Source organism: Lepus europaeus, chromosome 17, assembly GCF_033115175.1.
Source record: "Lepus europaeus isolate LE1 chromosome 17, mLepTim1.pri, whole genome shotgun sequence".
Lineage (NCBI taxonomy): Eukaryota > Metazoa > Chordata > Mammalia > Lagomorpha > Leporidae > Lepus > Lepus europaeus.
Genome location: NC_084843.1, coordinates 33,894,727 through 33,913,748, shown reverse-complemented (window position 1 = coordinate 33,913,748; position 19,022 = coordinate 33,894,727). Strand labels below are relative to the sequence as shown.

At 38.6% G+C, this 19,022-nt stretch overlaps 1 protein-coding gene across 2 annotated transcripts in view; it reads left to right on the top strand.

Moving 5' to 3' along the window:
* Positions 1-1,373: 1,373 nt before the first annotated feature.
* LOC133776392 (cytochrome P450 2C3-like) overlaps positions 1,374-19,022 on the top strand; it is a 32,150-nt gene continuing 14,501 nt past the window's right edge. For both annotated transcript variants that reach the window (XM_062215335.1, XM_062215336.1), the window contains exons 1-5: positions 1,374-1,604; positions 10,871-11,033; positions 11,812-11,961; positions 15,606-15,766; positions 18,014-18,187. In XM_062215335.1, coding sequence (XP_062071319.1) covers positions 1,437-1,604; positions 10,871-11,033; positions 11,812-11,961; positions 15,606-15,766; positions 18,014-18,187 — 816 coding nt within the window. In that variant the 5' untranslated portion in view covers positions 1,374-1,436. The remainder of the gene's footprint in view (positions 1,605-10,870; positions 11,034-11,811; positions 11,962-15,605; positions 15,767-18,013; positions 18,188-19,022) is intronic.

The following is a 19,022-nucleotide window of genomic DNA, read 5'->3' as shown; positions in this document are numbered from 1 at the left end:
ATCTACATTAAATTAAAAGACATATAAAATTATACATCTTTATGGGGTACACTGTGATATTTTGGTACATGTATAAGTTCTGTGATGTCCACTCAGGGTAAACATATTTATCTCAAACACATTGAGCTTTCCTTTATGTCCAGTGTTGGAGGATGGTAATAAAGCCCCCTGTCTGCCAAGACCAGTACTAGGCTGGGTCCCACCTGTGTCCCTAATCACTAGACCTCTGGGACTTCCCGCCAGGTCCACCCAAGGCCAGTGGTGATGCATGCCCAAACATGTCCATCCCACCAATATTCAGGTCTCCATCTGACATCAGACAATTCTGTAAACTCAGTCTGTTGGTAGAGGTCAGAATTAAGGCCTGGGGCTTCATCAGATTTGGGTCTCAGAGTAGTCAACAGGATACTGAGCTCCAAGACAAGGCCCTAAGTGCCCTCTACTGTCCTACTGGGGAGCAGCTGGAGTTTTGCTCGATTTTCTGAAGATGTTTCATGGAGGGTTGTTGGAGGCCACCTGGCTCTGGAGGGTCCCAATACTCAGACTTTAGTTACAGTGCTTCAGTCTGACTCTGAAATTTTCTGAGATAGGTTTTTCATTTGGTTTCGGTTCCCTCTTCCTGTCTCAAGCAGGAGACTTCTCTGTACAAGGCAACCTCCTTAGAGCTGGGGAGAGGTGACATAGGCAATTCTTTCCTCCTTGCTTTTTTCAATGCAACTTCGATTGCTATTATGTGAGAAAAAGCAATGTGGTCTCTCACTCGGCTTCTATAGCTCTTGTGTAAGTGACTTGGTGCGTGAAGAGCTGTTGAAATTAATGATTATTGTTTATAGCCCTTGTCTATACTCTTAAGGAACAGTGGTTTTTCTACTTACTATTTGTTTATTCTTTATTTAGTGGAGGTTTAAACTTGTGACTATAAAGTAAATTGAAAGTATGTCTTAAAATTAAAAGAAAAATAAGATAGGAAGAGGATAGAAGTAAGGGAGGAAGGAAGAGTAGGGTGGGAAGTATCTTAAAATTGTATACGTGAAATTTGTTCCCTTTATATAAATAAAAAGATTGAGAAAAAAAGAAACTGGTGTCTCTGTTGGGAGGTTGTTGCTGAAGCATTTCACTCAACTGATATCTCAGTTACCAGCCAGCTTGGTCTTTGAAAATCTGATAGTTTTCAGTCGCATAATTAAAATATGGCCAAAATGTCACTGTCTCTGGAGAAGTAAAAGTTATTTCTGATAGAAATGTCCAGTGAAAACTTATTAATTTATCAGTACTTAATTGACTCATTTTGTTTTCATTGCTACCACCAGGCCAAAGGACACTGAAGGTAATATTTAACAGAAGTTCAAGATTAGCACGTTTGGTGACAAGCATGCACTACGTTTATAACGTTTTCAGATCATAAACTTACCATTGCATTTGCACAAATCACATCCATGCATCTCTTCATTGTCCTGGTGATTTGTCTTTCTTGTTTGGTTTTTATTTCTCTGTGGAAGCGAAGCTATGCCAAACAGAAGCTCCCACCTGGCCCTACTCCTCTCCCAATTGTTGGAAATCTCCTTCAGCTAAATACCAAGAACATCAGTAAATCCATGAGCATGGTAAGTATGATCAGTTTTCTTTGAATTGCTCCAATGAGTTAAGAAGGTAGTCCTATAACTATACAAAAAAAGTCTCAAACAATGTTTGGTTTTCAAGAGAGAGTTTTTTTTTTTTAAGTGTCCATTGGACATCTAACTGTGATTTTAGAATGTATACAGATAAAAGGGAAAGAGAACCATGAGATAATTATTAAAATTTCCCAAAGTAGGAATTCTTTGTTCATATTGTGATCCAGATCACCTTTATTGTAATCAATCTTTGATGAAATCTAATGGATATGAAACTACCTTAAGTTATTACAAACTTGCTTTAGCCAGCACTGTGGTGTAGCAGGTTAAGCCACTGCTTGGGTTGCCAGCATCTTACGTGAGCACAGATTACAGGAAAGTTCTGGGCTCATGGCTTTTGCCTGCCCTGCCCCAGCCTAGACAGCTACAGCAATTTGGGGAGTCTACCAGTGCACTGAAGATTTCAATTTCTCTCTGTCTTTTTGCCTCTGTTTGCAATTCTGCCTTTCAAATAAATAAATCTTAAAAAAAAAAACTGCTGATTTACAGTCACAGCAGTAAATTTTCCTAAAGTACATATTAATTTGAGATCAAGGAAATAAGTAATAATTCAGGAATTTTCACAGTCTGATTATATTTTCTCAGTAAATGAGTCAATAATGTCTGTAGTCCAAGTTATTCACAAAGGAGCAACTATGAACTGTGAATGAATTATCTGAAATTTGTCTTTTCTACAAGATAGCGGAGTTCTCAGAGCTCTATCCCTGGAAGCCCCTTCTTCCTATACATTGTACTCTGGATTTGAAGAGAACGTGTCAACACTGCAACTCATTCACTTGTTAATTCACGGTCTTGGGCAAGTTTCTCAACTTCTCTGAATTTAAGTTATCATTTTTTAAGCATGCATAGTAACTTCTATGCACAAGTTGTTTGAATATATTGTATAATCAACAAGTAATTAGGCTGGCGCCATGGCTCAATAGGCTAATCCTCCGCCTGCGGCACCGGCACCCCAGGTTCTAGTCCCAGTCAGGGCGCCGGATTCTGTCCCGGTTGCCCCTCTTCCAGGCCAGCTCTCTGTTGTAGCCTGGGAGTGCAGTGGAGGATGGCCCAAGTGCTTGGGCCCTGCACCCCATGGGAGACCAGGAGAAGCACCTGGCTCCTGGCTTCGGATCAGCACGGTACGCCGGCCGCAGCACGCTGGGGGGTGAACCAACGGCAAAGGAAGACCTTTCTCTCTGTCTCTCTCACTGTCCACTCTTCCTGTCAAAAAAATAAAAAATAAGTAATTAAATGCCTACTTTGCATTACATAGGATATTAGGTGTCTACAAACCAATTTCAGTAGGGAAAGATAATTAAGACCCAAGAGTCATGGAAAATTCTGTCTTGTAAGTATGCTGATATGTATTAAAAATGCAGATAAGTTTATGACTGTAAGTCACATAACAGGGACATGATATGAAGAGGCCATGTAGTGTGGAGGATCAGGTGTGTAAAGAGTCACCAATGGGCTCTCTGAGAAACTGAAGTTGGAGATGAGCTCTAAGGGATGAAAAAGCTTAACCTGATGAAATACAGATAACAGCCAGTTTTACATATTTACAGTCTGAGAGAGAATTGTTTGTTGGAGACCTTGACTGTGGACCAACACAGTCATAGCCCAGAGAACAAATTAAAAACATGTTCATAGGGCAAGGTAACAATGGAGAGGAAAGCAGAGGTTAGAGTATGCAGGTGTTGCTACGATTTTAATAATATTGGTATTTGTCATAAAAGTAAATGAAGCCATTGACATACTTAAAGGACTTTCATATTAACATTCACCTTATTAAAAGCAACCAAATATTTGCTTTATGCAGAATATATTATAGGGCACCAAAAGGAGTCCACCATGAGACAAGTTGAAAGAGTGTAATCCTACTTCCTTCTTCCCACCTCCCTCCCGAAGTGTCATTATATTCTTAAAATTGTATGTAGGAGCTACAATGAATGTGCTCTCTTTGTATTAATATCACATTAATATGAAAATTGATGAGAATTATGTAATGGTATTTATCATGCATTTGCTGAGACCCTAAGAATTTAGTGTATTAATAATTCCTCAAAAATAAAATGTGGTCCTATATCATTTAGGATACCACATAAGCTGACATGACAACACCCCAATAACACAAAGATTAGAAGAAATCAAGAGGCTTCCATAGCCTTGGCAACTCTTGACAAGAGCCTTGGGTGATTACTGATGCCATAAATAAGAGTGTCAATTGTTAAATCAACAGCAGGAGTCACTGTGCACTTACTCCCCATGTAGGACCTCTATCCTTAATGTGTTGTACTATGAGAATTAACGGTATAACTAGTACTCAAACAGTACTTTATACTTTGTGTTTCTGTGTGGATGCAAACTGTTGAAATCTTTACTTAGTATATCCTAAATTGATCTTCTGTATATAAAGATAATTGAAAATGAATCTTGATGTGAATGGAATGGAAGATGGAGCAGGAGATGGATGGTTGCAAGAGGGAGGGAGGTTATGGGGGGAAAATGCCGCTATAATCCAAAAGCTGTACTTTGGAAATTTATATTTATTAAATAAAAGTTAAAAAAAGAACATAGAAATTTATATCTCATCTAATGATCTACAGGTGAGTGTTGGTGGGCTGTCTCTCCTCCATAGGGTCTTTTTGAGAACCAGTTTTCCTTATTCTCTTAATGCTACTATCCCATGTTCCTAGAATGCTGTTCACATTTCATTGTTATAGATAAAAATCTCCATGTTATAATTTTAACCATTAGTAAGGGAAGAGATAGCCCTTCATGCAACACCACAGAATTTGCACATATCACTTCTGCTAACATCAGTTAAGGAAAGAGCCAAACGATCACATCTGGTTTAAACTAAACCTGGACAATGAATCTGACCAGCATGCCATATTCTCCATTATTAATTAAATTAGGGGTTTCTGGCATTAGAAAGAATATGTGGAGAATAGAAAATGTAGGGCAATTCAAAACAGCACTCCTGCCTCAGAATCAACCCTTGGGACATTCGGATCTGGCTAAAAGGTCCATGAGAGTCTCACAGGCATGGAAAGCCATGACACGGTGGCAAAAAACAATCTAAATGAAAGACCCTGGTGAACAAGACCCCAGCAGAAGGAACAAGCCATCAAGGAGAGAGGCGCCTTTCTCTGAAGGGAGGAAGGAACCTCCACTGTGACACGGCCTTGACTAAACAAGTTCAGAGTCGGTGAACTCAAGGCACTTCCATAGCCTAGACAGCTCATAGCAAGAGTCTCAGGTGATTGCTGACGTCACAAATAAGAGTGCCAATTGTTAAATCAACAATGGGAGTCACTGGGTACATGCTCCCCACGTAGGATCTCTGTCCTTAATGTGTTTTACTATGAAACTTAAAAACACTACTAATCAAACAATACCCTATACCTTGTGCAGTTGTGTGAATGCAGCCTGTTGAAATCCTTGCTTAGTATATACTAAGTTGATCTTCAGTATATGAAGGTAATTGAAAATGAAACTCGATAAAGGGCGGGATGGGAGAGGGAAAGGGGAGGGCCACGGGAGGGAGGGAGGTTGGTGGGGGAAGCCACAACAATACAAAAGTTGCACTTGAGAGCGGCAAGATGGCGGAATAGGAAGGGAGCACATTCATAGTTCGGCAAGACACAGGTTAATAAAAGTGGAGATACTGCAGGGTCAAGGAAGAGTAGGGGAAGAAACAGCAGAGGAAACTCTTCTGGAACTAGTGATTCACAGTGGACCTGCGTGGAGAGCGTGGGAGCCCAAGTTCGGGACACCAGCGGCAGACTCAACACACCAGCGCTGGAACGCGAGGTGAGCCGAACCTCAATAGCCCGAGACACCAGCAGGCAAGCAGAAAGAGGAGACTAGAGGGAACGAGGCTTGAAACCCCGTAGGGAAAAGTTCACCAGGCTAACTAGAAGAGAGAGAGGAAAAAAAAAAAGTGACCGATACGGACACGAGTTTCTCTCTCTCTGCTCACCCCTCAAGGGCTAGCAAGACAAGGAGCAGGCACCATTTTGGACATACGTCATAAGCAGGGCGACCTCAGGTCTGCACCGGCCCTGAGCCTAGCAGAAAAACCTGACTCTGGGGGGAGGGGTGAAATAACAGGAGATTAGCATCTAACTTGGCAACCCAGTGGGAGACTGCAGGAGAATTGGAGCCCACACTGAGGGCAGCAGAGATTCCCTGTGTGGTCCTTGGGAAAGAGCTTCCGATCTCTGGCTCCCGTGGGTATATCATTCGCCTGCTAACTACCTCCAATTACATTCAGCTGTGCGGAATTACTTCCCTTTTGAATCAAAAAAAAAAAAAAGAGAGAGATTTACCACGCCTAACCTGGGAGTGTCATCTTTGACACACCCTCAACCCTGAGGAACCAAACACAGCTCTCAGTCCACACTCATCTCAAGCCTCTAAGGCTCCACCGAAAGCAGACAGTCCACTTAATATAGAGCCATAGTGTAACAAGAAAAAACACCACTGTGAAGAAACCAAATATCTCCAACATGCCATACAACAAACGCAAAAACCAAGGTAACAAGAACAAGGAAGACACTATGATGCCCCCAAATGAAAAAGACACCCCAAATCAAGATCATGAAGATGATAAGATAGAAGAAACGCAAGAAGCAGATCTCAAAAAATTGATAAGAACATTAAGAAGTTCTCAAAAACAAATTCTTGAACTACAGAAATCCTTAATGGACAAGATAGAAAATCTCTCTCATGAAAATGAAATATTAAGGAGGAATCAAAATGAAATGAAACAACTAGTAGAACAAGAAACTGTGATAGTGACGAGAAATCATAATGAAATGAAGAATTCAATAGATCAAATGACAAGCACATTAGAGAGCCTTAAAAACAGAATGGGCAAAGCAGAAGAGAGAATATCAGACTTAGAAGACAGACAACAGGAAAGGAAACAGGCAAACCAAAGAAAAGAAGAAGAAATTAGAAATCTAAAAAATATTGTCGGGAATCTACAGGATACTATTAAAAAACCTAATATTCGGGTTCTAGGAGTTCCTGAAGGCATGGAGAGGGAGAAAGGATTAGAAGGCACTTTCAGTGAGATACTAGCAGAAAATTTCCCAGGTTTGGAGAAGGACAGAGGCATCTTAGTACAGGAAGCTTACAGAACCCCTAATAAACATGACCAAAAGAGATCCTCACCACAACATGTTGTAATCAAACTCACCACAGTGAAACATAAAGAAAAGATCCTAAAATGTGCAAGAGAGAAACGTCAGATTACTCTTAGAGGATCTCCAATTAGACTCACAGCAGACTTCTCATCAGAAACCCTACAAGCTAGAAGGGAATGGCAAGATAAAGCCCAGGTACTAAGAGAGAAAAACTGCCAGCCCAGAATATTATATCCTGCAAAGCTCTCATTTGTGAATGAAGGTGAAATTAAGACTTTTCATAGCAAACAGAAACTGAAAGAATTTGTTGCCACACATCCTGCCCTGCAAAAGATGCTTAAAGATGTCTTACACACAGAAACACAGAAACATGGTCACCAATATGAAAGAAGGTAAAGGAAGGAAACCTCACAGCAAAAGATCACAGGAAGCTCAATTTCTCTTTGACACAGAATTAAACTCTGATGCTCTGTTAGAGCAATGTGTTAAAGTAATCTATTATGTTCTCTTGATGTCTGTTAAATTCTAATTGTTCAAAAACAGCTGAATTTTTATTAAGAGCTGTGGGTTATTTAAATATGTGCTTATTTTCAAAGATTTGAATAATCACCTTGTAACAATGATCAAATTTGGTCTATGTTAGGTCATGATTTTAAGGAATCTTATTTCAACCAGATATTTTGGATTTTGAGCCTTCTTGGCATTCTTGACAGGCATTCAAAAAATCAAAGTTTCAAACAATCTGGACTCTAAAATTTCCAGTAAATCCTGGACTTTGGTTTTTCCAGTTTGGGCCAAACTGAAAAAAAACGAAGGAGATATGTCTCTCATCTTATAGAGACACCAACTAATCAGGCTATTTGGATTATATTAGAAGTAATGTCAAGATGTGATGTGGTACCAAATTTTAAGTTTCTATAATGGAAAATGCTATTAATACAAATGTTTGAGAATTAAAAAGTCTAATGATCTTGTGTTACTAGACATGATAGTTATCTTAATGAGAAAGCCCCGGAGGCCTACAGGGTTAAATACTTGTAAAATCCTACAGGTGCTTTCAAAAATACTGTGAAGTAAGCAAGTGCCTCTGGTTGGTTGATGAGTTTATAATTTTAAACATGGCAACTTAAAGTCTTTTGTCATCCATAGTTATATATGATGTACTGCTCATAAAACTAAAGCATTGTTGGTTCTGTGTTTAGCTGTCCTCCTATAGGTTCCTATGGACTTTTTCCAGCCACTTCTATTGTATTCAGTACTTTGGGATGGCTCTGTAAACAGATGAAGCCAATAATGTATTAACAGTACCAACTGAGAGAAAGTATAGTTAACTGAGGTTACTAAAAACAAAAAGCAATTAAAATCAATTGGCAATCTACAAAAAGAGTTAAAGGTTTTAAAAGGTATTATTAAAATTGCTATATTGGTCTATTATGCTATGTTATATGTGTGTACATATTGTATGTCCACATGGGGAAATTTTATTAAGAGTTTTATTTTAAATGGCTTATAGATAAGATTGTCCATAAATTTAAGCTGCTAAAATCAATCAAAGATACATTTTAATTTGTGGGACCTGAATCTGTGTATCATGTTTTAAACTTGTTGGTAGAAAGAAACTAAAAACATTTTAGATGGTTGTGCTTAAGTTTACTGGCTAAACAAACTACACCATGTTAGATATTTAAGAGGTGTTTTCAAATACATGATTCTGAAAATTTATAGAAGGCATTGGACCTTCTGGTAAATGTTTTTTTAAGTTGTTATCTAATGGTTGAAACGATTTGCTAAGTATTCATGTAATATTGCTATTGTCAGCAAGCGATCTAGGACTTGCTCCCTCATTTCTCTATTCTAAGCCCAACTTGTTCTTTCATTTCTCTATTCTCCTCAAGGTAGGAAACTAATTCTATTATGAAGGAATCTGTATAATGCACAAGTTAATCTTCAGACCTTATAAAAGAGATGGCTAACATTTTTCTGTAATAGCATAGCCAAAATAAGAACTTAAATAATAATCTCATAGCTAGATTTACTTCGCCATCAGCGAAGTAAACAGTAAGTAGAAAAAACCTCCCTTTCAGACCAAAGGGAAAGAAAGTTTTAAAGTGAGAATATAATTTTCCTCATGGGCATTGTCTACCTTAGAAAAACTACTACAGAACATGCCTGTGACTATAGACTTGGAGTTCAGGCCACCGAAGATTAGAGATGGGACACGGGCACTCCCTTGACTTGCATCCTCTGGTCTGCTTGAACACAAACCAGGAGGAAAAGAAAGCTCGGCATCAGAAGCAATGGGTGGCAGGCCTATTAATGGCTGATCTGTACAGTGATCTGCCCTCAAGGAGACCCAACAGGCCAGTCCACTGCAGTGGCTTTCAATGTGGTAAGCCTGGGCTTCAGCAGAAGTCAGCTTGTGAAGAGCCCTGGCAGCTCTGCCAAGAGTTGGATCACTGGAAATGGACCTGCCCTGGAGTCGAAGGATGCCCAGGTCAGAGCCACAGATCTTATCGTCTCTAAGCTGAAAAGCCCTTCACTCAGCCCAACTTCCAAAGTGACCACTGCAGCTGAGGGGATGGTCAAGTAGGGTCAGCAGCATTGCAGGCAGAACTGTAAATTTCTTGTTAGAGATGCCCCCTGCCTTTACCTGGCCAGCTCTCCTCCCAGCCCAGCCAAGTAATGAAAGTCAACAGAGTGCCTTCCCCTAGGAGGTTCACACCTCCCTTAGGATGTACCCCATGTGAAGAGATAGATAGGTCTGGGCCTCTTAACTTACAAGGCCTAAAGCCCACCAGATTATTATCAAGCCCCTTCTATCAGGTTCTATTTGCCTCTCAATCAGAAAACTTAATTGTAGCTTAGACAGCACCTTTCTTAGCTCCTCTAATAATGACTCTGTCCTTTATTCTAGACCCTGTCAAGTGCACTTGGGCCTCATTCCTTTGTAATCATAACCTCTACTCTACCACCAATGGCTCTACTCCCAACCTGTGTGTACTGATGGTCCTCTTCCCCACTTAATGCTGTATAATTGTTCAGACCTGGTTAACGCCACTCTTAGGATCATTGGTTACTATCCTCACTCTGTCTTTTATGACCTTGTCTAAATATGATCAGAGTCGGCAAACTTGGAAGGCTTCCATAGCCTAGGCAACTCATGATGACAGCCTAGGGTGGTTACTGGCACCATAAACTAGAGTGTCAATTTGTTGGGTCAACTACAGGAGCCACTGTATACTTGCTCCTCATGTGGCATCTCTGTCCTTAATGTGCTGTACATTTTGATTTAATGCTATAACTAGTACTCAAACAGTATGTTTCACTTTGTGTTTCTATGTGGGTGCAAACTGTTGCAATCTTTATACTAAATTGATCTTCTGTATATAAAGAGAATTGAAAATGAATCTTGATGTGAATGGAAGGGGAGATGGAGCGGGAGAGGGGAGGGTTGCGGGTGGGAGGGAAGTTATGGGAGGGGGAAGCCATTGTAATCCGTAAGCTGTACACTGGAAATTTATATTCATTAAATACATGTTTAAAAAAAAGTTGCACTTTGTAAATTCACATTTATGAAATAAAAAAATTTAAAAAAAGAAAGAAAAAATAAAGAAAAAAATTTAAAAAAAAGAAAATGTAGGGCAATTATAATCAACATACCAGGTGTATTGGAGGGATTTTTCTTAAACAGGAAGAGACAACAAGTGATTTATTATATTTATCAGAATCAAGGAGAAATTTGGTGCAAAACAGATTTGACAGAAAAAATGTTTGAAAAAAATGAACAAATTAATAATATAGCCCCTGTCACACATTAAGAGTTACACAGAAGATAATTAGTAATGGTGATACCACAATGTTAAAGTTATTAGTAACATAATAGTGGTTGTCATTTAAATAATGTTTTTTCCTCTTAGCTTCTAATCTTGAAGCTGAAATATTTTATAATGTTGAATGAACATTAAAATGTGTGTCTTATAGATTTAAATATTTCCCTCACTTATGTACATTTCATTTTTAACATTTTAACTTTTCCTGTATATTCTGTTCCTGTTTCAGCTAGCAAAAGTCTATGGCCCCGTGTTCACTGTGTATCTGGGCACAAAACCCACTGTGGTGCTGCATGGATACCAGGCAGTGAAGGAGGCCCTGGTTGATCTTGGAGAGGAGTTTGCTGGAAGAGGAAGTCTTCCATTGATTGACAGAATCACACAGGGATCAGGTATGCTTCCTTCTGTGGAATGCAAAAGTTTGTGGGTTGCAAAGATTCCAAATAGGCTAAAGTTTTGACTAATTGTAAGGCTTTCGGGAAATTTATGAATAAACTTTTCATTTTTAAAAATAAAGCTGTGAATAATTTTTCTTTAACTCATTATTAATGCATTTTTTAAATCTATGGATGCAACAGTGCCCCTAGCAACCATTAAATTTGCCACCTATGTCTTATGAATTTGTGTTAAAAACTATAATACTCTTTTTAAAAGTTTTTTTATTTGAAAGTCAGAGTTACAGAGAAAGAGGGAGACAGAGACAGAGAGATCTTCCATCTGCTATTTCACTCCTCAAATGGCAGCAACAGCTAAGTCTGGGCCAGGCTAAAGCCATGAGCCTGGAACTCCTTCTATGTATTCCACGTGGGTACAGAGGCCCAAGCACTTGGGCCACCTTCCAATGTTTTCCCACACACATTAGCAGTAGCTGGATTGGAAGTGGAACAGCTGGGACTCAAACGAGCACCCATATTGGATGCCAGCATTGCAGGCAGTGTTTTAATACATTATGTCACAATACTGACCACTAGGTCAACTTATTTTAGAAGGGAAAAGATACTAGGGCTCAATGGGAATTCCTGAAGCTCACTAAACTGGCTATACTTCCATCCTACTTAAGTATATAGATGATTTCCAGAAATGAGTACTCTCACCTAGAAGTCATGAAAATGAATCAAATTCTACTTTTTTTTTTTTTTTTTTTTTTTTTTTTTTTTTTTTGCTTGATAGGACTTGCTTTCAGCAATGGAGAAATATGGAAGCAAACCCGGCGTTTCTCACTCACAGTTTTGCGGAACATGGGGATGGGAAAGAAAACTATTGAAGATCGAATTCAGGAAGAAGCTTTGTGTCTGGTAGAAGAGTTAAAAAAAACCAATGGTGTATATTTCTTGCATAATTAAAAGCAGTAATTGGGTAGACTCAATACTATTATAAATGGTGTAAGTAAGAATGATGGCTCAAGTACAAGATAAAAACATTTCTTCTCATGGAAGAGCAGTAAGCATTGAAGCTATTGGCATAAAAGCTCTTTCAGGCACCAAGATGATGGGGATTTTGTATCTTCATCCTTTAGCTTCTAATATCATGCAGGGCACGTGTCTTTGTGTGATTGTAGAAGGGAAGGAATACCAAAACAAGGAAAAGAGCAAATGGTGTTTCAGTCACTTATGGAAGGGGCACCCCTGCAAGAGGAGTTGGACAATATGGTTAGCTGTGTGCACAAGAAGATGAAAAGAACATGAGGTTAGTAATGAGCTAGAAGATGTGGCCATATTAGCATGAAAAACTGAGTAAGCTCTCTAGAAGTGTCTTGGGTAACATTGCAAGGATGAAAATTTTTCCAAATGTGAAAGCTGAATTATGGCTCGTAAGGGGGAGTGTGGGTGTGAAGGGGGGGGGCTGCTATGTCACAGTTCTCCGTGATGTATAGATGTACATATGCACACAACAGCCTGGGAAGGAGGTGGAGGAAGAAAGGAGTGGACAGTAGACTAGGCAGAGAAGGGGGAAGACCAGAATCATAAGATAAATATGGTTTTGGAGTATCAGTATTTCAATATTTTTAAGATGATTGGTAATTCTATAAAGAATATGCTGAATTCCCATTGTATTTTAACCATATTTTACTATCATCTCTATAGTTTTGTTTTTCTTTTATTTTTGCTATTAATATAAAAATAATAGAAGTCTTAGAAATCTTTGCATGATCTAATTTCTACCATTGCATATGTTTCTTGAGATTGAGTGTCACTGAACATTTGGGGAGGGAGGGCTTTTGAAACATATTACCGGGTCTGCGCTGTGTCGCAGTGGGTTAATGCCCTGACCTGAAACGCCGGCATCCCATAAGGGTGCTGGTTCGAGACCCAGCTGCTCCACTTCCTGTCCAGGTCTCTGCTATGGTCCGGGAAAGCAGTAGAAGACGGCCCAAGTCCTTGGGCCACTGCACCCACGTGGGAGACCGCAAGAAGCTCCTGGCTCCTGGCTTCAGATCGGCACAGCCCTGGCCATGTGGCCATCTGGGGAATGAACCTTTGGATGGAAGACATCTCTCTCGCTCTCTCTCTCTGCCTCTCCTCTCTCTGTGTAACTCTGACTTTCAAATAAATAAATAAATCTTTAAAAAAAAAAGAAGCATATTACCTAGGAGTGGATGGGGGATATGTCTGAAAAGGAATAAGAATATGAGGCATATACTACCTTTATTGGTCCATAAACTTACTTTAAGTACTTATTCATTAACATAATTTATTTATTATTTTAAAAGATGGCTTTTTGATATGAAATTCACAAATCATATAGTTCACCTTTTTTCAAGTGGACAATCCAATGGTATGTTCTCAAGAGTTGTGCAATCTTCATGAAAGTGAATCTTAAAACATTTTCATGACTCAAGAAATTCCTTAACCATTAGTGCCAATCAAATTTCTCTTACCCATACAATTCACTTCCTTTTCCCTCGTACTTAACCCCAGGCAATTACTTATCTACATTCTTTCTCTATACATGTGCTTATACTGGATTTCCCCCATCCTTCCATCTAAATGTGATTATGTGTTGTTTGATCCACATATCCCCTTCCACCTTTTCTCCTGACTACCCAAGTTTCTGGTAAGCACCACACTACCCTATCCTATGAGATATGAGACAAATATTGAGTTCTTCTGTTTCCCTACCTCGTCTGCTTTAACATAACATTTTTCCAGGTTCATTTGTGCTGCCAATGATGGGATTTCATTCTTTTTAATATCTGAATGCTATTTCATTGTGTTTATATATCACATTTATTTCTGCTATTCATCCATTGATGGACACCTAAGTTGATTCCTTTCTTGGTACTGTGATTAATGCTTCAAAAAACATGAGAATGTGGGCATAGCTTCAATATATTGATTTCCCTTTGTTTAAATTTATACCAAAGAAGGGAATCACTGGAGCATATGGTAGTTATAGTTTCAATTTATTCTCTATGTTCTACCAGGTTCTCATTATCCCTTACTGGGTTTTGCAACTTGTCCTTAGATAGTTAACTAATACAGCTATTTATTTAATGTTTGTCTTTTCTGGGAAGGAGGAAGCAAACACTGGGTACTTCTATACAACCTTCTTGAAAAAAAACTGTCTTTTTAAAATATTTGATTTAAAGATTTTGTTGTCTGATAAAAGTATAGGCAAACCTCTTCTCTTCTGATTTTCATTGCATGAAATGCCATTTTCCATCTCTTTGCTTTCAGTCTGTGTGTGTTTTTACAGATCAAGAAAGTCTTTTGTAGGCAGCATGCAGTGGACTTGTTTTTTATACATTCAGCCACTCTTATCATTTTTTCCATTTGGAAAATTAATTAAGTGATTATCAATAAGTAAAGAATTCTTCATACAATTTTAAAAAATTATTGTTTTGTAGATTTGCTCACATATTCCTCTCTTATTTAACTTTAGAGTTTGGTGCTATGCTTTGATTCCTTTCTCTTTCTTACATGCAAATGTGCTGCAATTTTTTATTTATGTCCATCGTGGGGCTTAAATAAAATACATTTTGCTACAATAGACTGTCTTTTTATTGAAGGTACACAAATTACACGTATGTTAAGTACACAGATTTAGGAACATAGTGGTGCTTGCCATCCCGCCTTCCCTCCCACCCATGCTCTCACCCTTCCTCCTCCTTCCTCTCCTAATCCCTCTCTTAATTTTTACAATGAACTTCTTTCAGTTCATTTTATATTCACAAGGTTAACCCTATGCTAAGTCAAGAGTTCAACAAATACTAAGAAGAAAAACAAAACATTGTTCAGGGCTGTAAACAATCATGAAAGCTCAAAATGTCAATTCCACTCCTATACATTACATTTTTAGTACTCTTAATTACCACAAACCAGGGGAAATATATAGTTCTGTTTGTTCCAAAGAAGAGAGCACTTGAGCTTTCTTCATTTTTTCAGATCATCCATTCATAGGTTATGAGGAAGATAAAGGTGAAGAATAAAAGCTGCTAGCAGCCAAACCTTAGAATATGGATTTGTACTCTTTATTACATACAGAAGCCTGCTTAAAACTACAATCTATTTTTAATATATTAATATAACTTCAACCACTGTCATTATTTTTCTCTTCTGTAACAAAAGCACCCTATGTTTTGTGAAATGAAATTTAACTTGCCTTGTAGATTTACTTGTTAGATTGCTCAACTCTCTTTAAATCAAATTCATCATGTGAACATGATGAAGGAATGTCCACAATAAGATCTAAATTCCACACATGAAGATATTTTTGAATTATTTCTTTTGAATTATTTTCCATCCTGCTCATTAGAAAAGTTTGGATTATGATATGAGTAGTAGAATACTTGTGAGGACAGTAGCAAATAAACTGGAGTGAAGGAGACAGCTTTGTTTGAGTAACTGTAATTTCATTTTAGCAAGTAAGGCTTATAATGATGACATGTCCAAGTATTCAATCCTTCCCAATTATTTTAAACTCAATGTAAGATCTGATGTACTCACTTCTGCTTCTTTTCTTAGCGTCTCCCTGCGATCCTTCTTCGCTTCTGTTCTGTGTTCCCTGCAACGTGATCTGCTCCATCATCTTCCAGAATCGTTTTGACTACAGTGATCAGACATTTCAAACCTTGAATAAGTATTTTCATGAAAACACCAGACTTTCCAGTACTCCCTGGGTACAGGTAACATCAGAGTTCCCTTTAAATATGAAATATTTTTGTAAGATATCTTTTGCTCACTCCTCTGAACCATTTAAAAGCATCCAAAGTAATGTTTTTCGAGATACTACTTGTAACTGAAGCCAGCAGCATGAGACTCAATAGGAGTATCCCATGTGGGCAGCACTCACCTAAGCAATTTATACATCCTATACTGCCTCCCAGGATGTGATTTAGCAGGAAGTTGGGATGAGACCTCAGCAGGCTCTCAAATCTAGGCACACTGGCATGGGATGCAAGCAAGACAAGCAAGCAATGTCCAAGTACTACACAGAATGCCTGCCCCTCAATTTTTACATAGAGTGTGGTAATGGGAAATGTATTTCTTAACATGGTTCATTTTTAGAAAAAACAAAGAAGTTGTGTTTTATAATCATTAGCAATTAAAATTCTATGTAAATCATACATCAGGATGTGTTCACTCTGGCAAGGACACTAAAATAAAATCTACCCTCTCTAAATTAGGAACAGCAAATTTGAACTCAGAGCTATTCTTAATATTTTCCAAAGTTATTTAGCAAGACAACCTGAGAACTAGATCTAGAACCTAGATTTTCTTTTCTTTTTAAAAAAGATTTTATTTATTTGATAGGCAGAGTTACAGACAGAATGGAGAGACAGAGAAAGGTCTTTCATGCACTGGTTCACTCCCAAAATAGCCACAATGGCCAGAGTTGGGCCAGTCTGAAGCCAGGAGCCAAGAGCTTCTGCCAGGTACCATCCCATGTGGATTACTTGGGCCATCTTCCACTGCTTTCCCAGGGATAAGCAGAAAGCTAGATCATAAGTGGGGCACTGGGACATGAACCAGTGCCCATGTGGAATACAGGTGCCACCAGCAGAGACTTAGCCTACTATGCCAGAGCATTGGCACCCAGATCTAGATTTTCTAAGTCTCTATTTATTGTTTTATTCAAGCTACAATTCTGAGTAAGTTGTTTAAAAGTTTAATTCATCACTAAGGTATTGTCTGAAGCAGAGGCAGTGAGTTCTAGGACCAAGAAGGAACTTTGAGTCAGGTAAATGTGAATATTCCTGAGTGTGGAAAATGCCCAAATACAATAAGCTAAGTGATCTGGGTACCTCCTTAATCTTCCTGTTGTACTGTTTCTTCATTAGAATCAGAGTATGAGTCCTAACTTTTTTGGTGACTCCCAGGAGAAATACATGTAGTGTAAATTGGAACGAACACTGAGTTCAAACTCTGATCTCACTAAGTTGTTGCCTTTGAGTTGTTATCTGACCTTTCAACCTCAATATTCTTATGTGGAAAGAGGTGACAAGAAGGGCATGTGAATAACCCAGAATGGGTTCCAAGATGGTGGTATAGCAACAGGATGATCCGAGTCACACGAGGAAAATTAAATAGTTAAAAAGGAGAGAGGATACATGCTGGAGATAGAGCTGCAGGAAATTCACAGCAGGAAGTCTAGGAGATCAACAGACTGGGCAAGTAACTGCTGATGGAACAAATAAGAATGGAAGTTGTGGAGGTGCAGCCGAGATGCGGAATGAGGAGGCTGGCGCCAGCCCCCAGTGGACCAGGTTGGATGGGAAATCATGGATCCATGGAGCTGCAGACAGCAGCAGTAGGGGGAGCTTGGCAAATGTGTTTGAAGTTCCATACAGGAAAAAAAAGATATAGAGAAACAAATAGAGAGGTTGGGCACCCCCCTGCCCATCTACATGCCCACCCCCAACCAGACCTGCAGGGTTTTTTTGTTTGTTTGTTTGTTTGTTTGTTTTAGAAATCTTTTATTTAATGAGTACAAAGTCCATAAGTACAATTTTAGGAATATAGAGATTCTTCCCACAAGTACAATTTTAGGAATATAGAGATTCTTCCCACCATACCCACCCTCCTACCACCACTCCCACCCCATCTCCTCCTCCCTCTCCCATTCTTTATTACTGATTGAATTTCTGTCTTGTTAATGGGTCTGTTAGGTTTTCTATGTCTTTTTGGCTCTATTTAGGTAGGTTGCATGTGTCCAGGAATCTATCCATTTCTTCTAGGTTTCCCAGTTTGTCCGCATATAGATCTTTGTAGTAGTTTCTGATGATTCGTTTTTATTTCTGTGGTGTCTGTTGTAGTATAGGAAGCAAGCCCTAGTCATGTTTACCTGCTCAGCACATAGCAGAGTCTCACAAGTTATAAAGACGTTCGAATGTTTGTGGAGTGAACTAACAATGAATCTCTTCCTCTTTCAGCTCTACAATATTTTCCCCATTTTACATTATCTCCCAGGAATTCATCATCAGTTATTTAAAAATATTGCTTTGCAAAAGAAGTTTGTTTTAGAGAAAGTACAAGAACATCAGGAATCTCTGGATGTGAATAACCCTCGCGACTTTATTGACTATTTCCTGATTAAAATGAAAAAGGTATAATGTGACTCCAATATGCTACTTCACGTTTGTGAGTGACATGACTCATAGAATAGCTTTATTTTTCCTGGTGAAACTGGGATATTAACAAATGTTCCTTAATGAAGGTATATTCATTGCATAAGCCAGCCATGTCAGGTGTTTCATTCAAAAAAAGACTTTGAAGATATTGTATCGACCATGTTAAAGCTGGCTGTTTATTTGGGGACAAATTTAACACACATATACACAGTTACATGCTTTGTAGAATGATGATAGCATATCATTACATAAAAAATACTTCCCAATATTGAACATGCAACAAATGGTGAACATAGGCATGTATAGGGATCCAGGAAGGCTTACTTTAAAAAAATTATAGGAAATATCCACAGAGGGGTAAGTGTTGAGGAATTTCTGGATGAAGTCATCAAGGAAAATAAAATGAGTCCAGGGGATGAAGTGCGTAGAATTTTCAGAGGTTATCTGGATTTAGCTGAAGATCAGTGGTGGGTGTAATGATTTGTGAAGTTGGGAAGAGTGATGTAGTTGGAGGTGAGAGGGTCTGGAGGCCCGGAAGAGAAATGTGCACAGGATAGAATAACAAAGAGCAGGCCATGTAGACAGTGAGTAACAGTGAGTGACATCATAGAAACACATGTTTGGAAGATACTAAGGGGAATTGATTGACTCTGAGTGAAACAATGAATAGTCAGAAGGACTTTTAAAGTTTGTAAATCTAATTATATTTTAGCAGTTTGAATGAGTCCTAGCAATTCAGCTATAGCAGTCTCTAATCCCTGGGTTAATTTGCTAAATTCTTCTGTTATAATGAGTTATTTTGTATTACCTC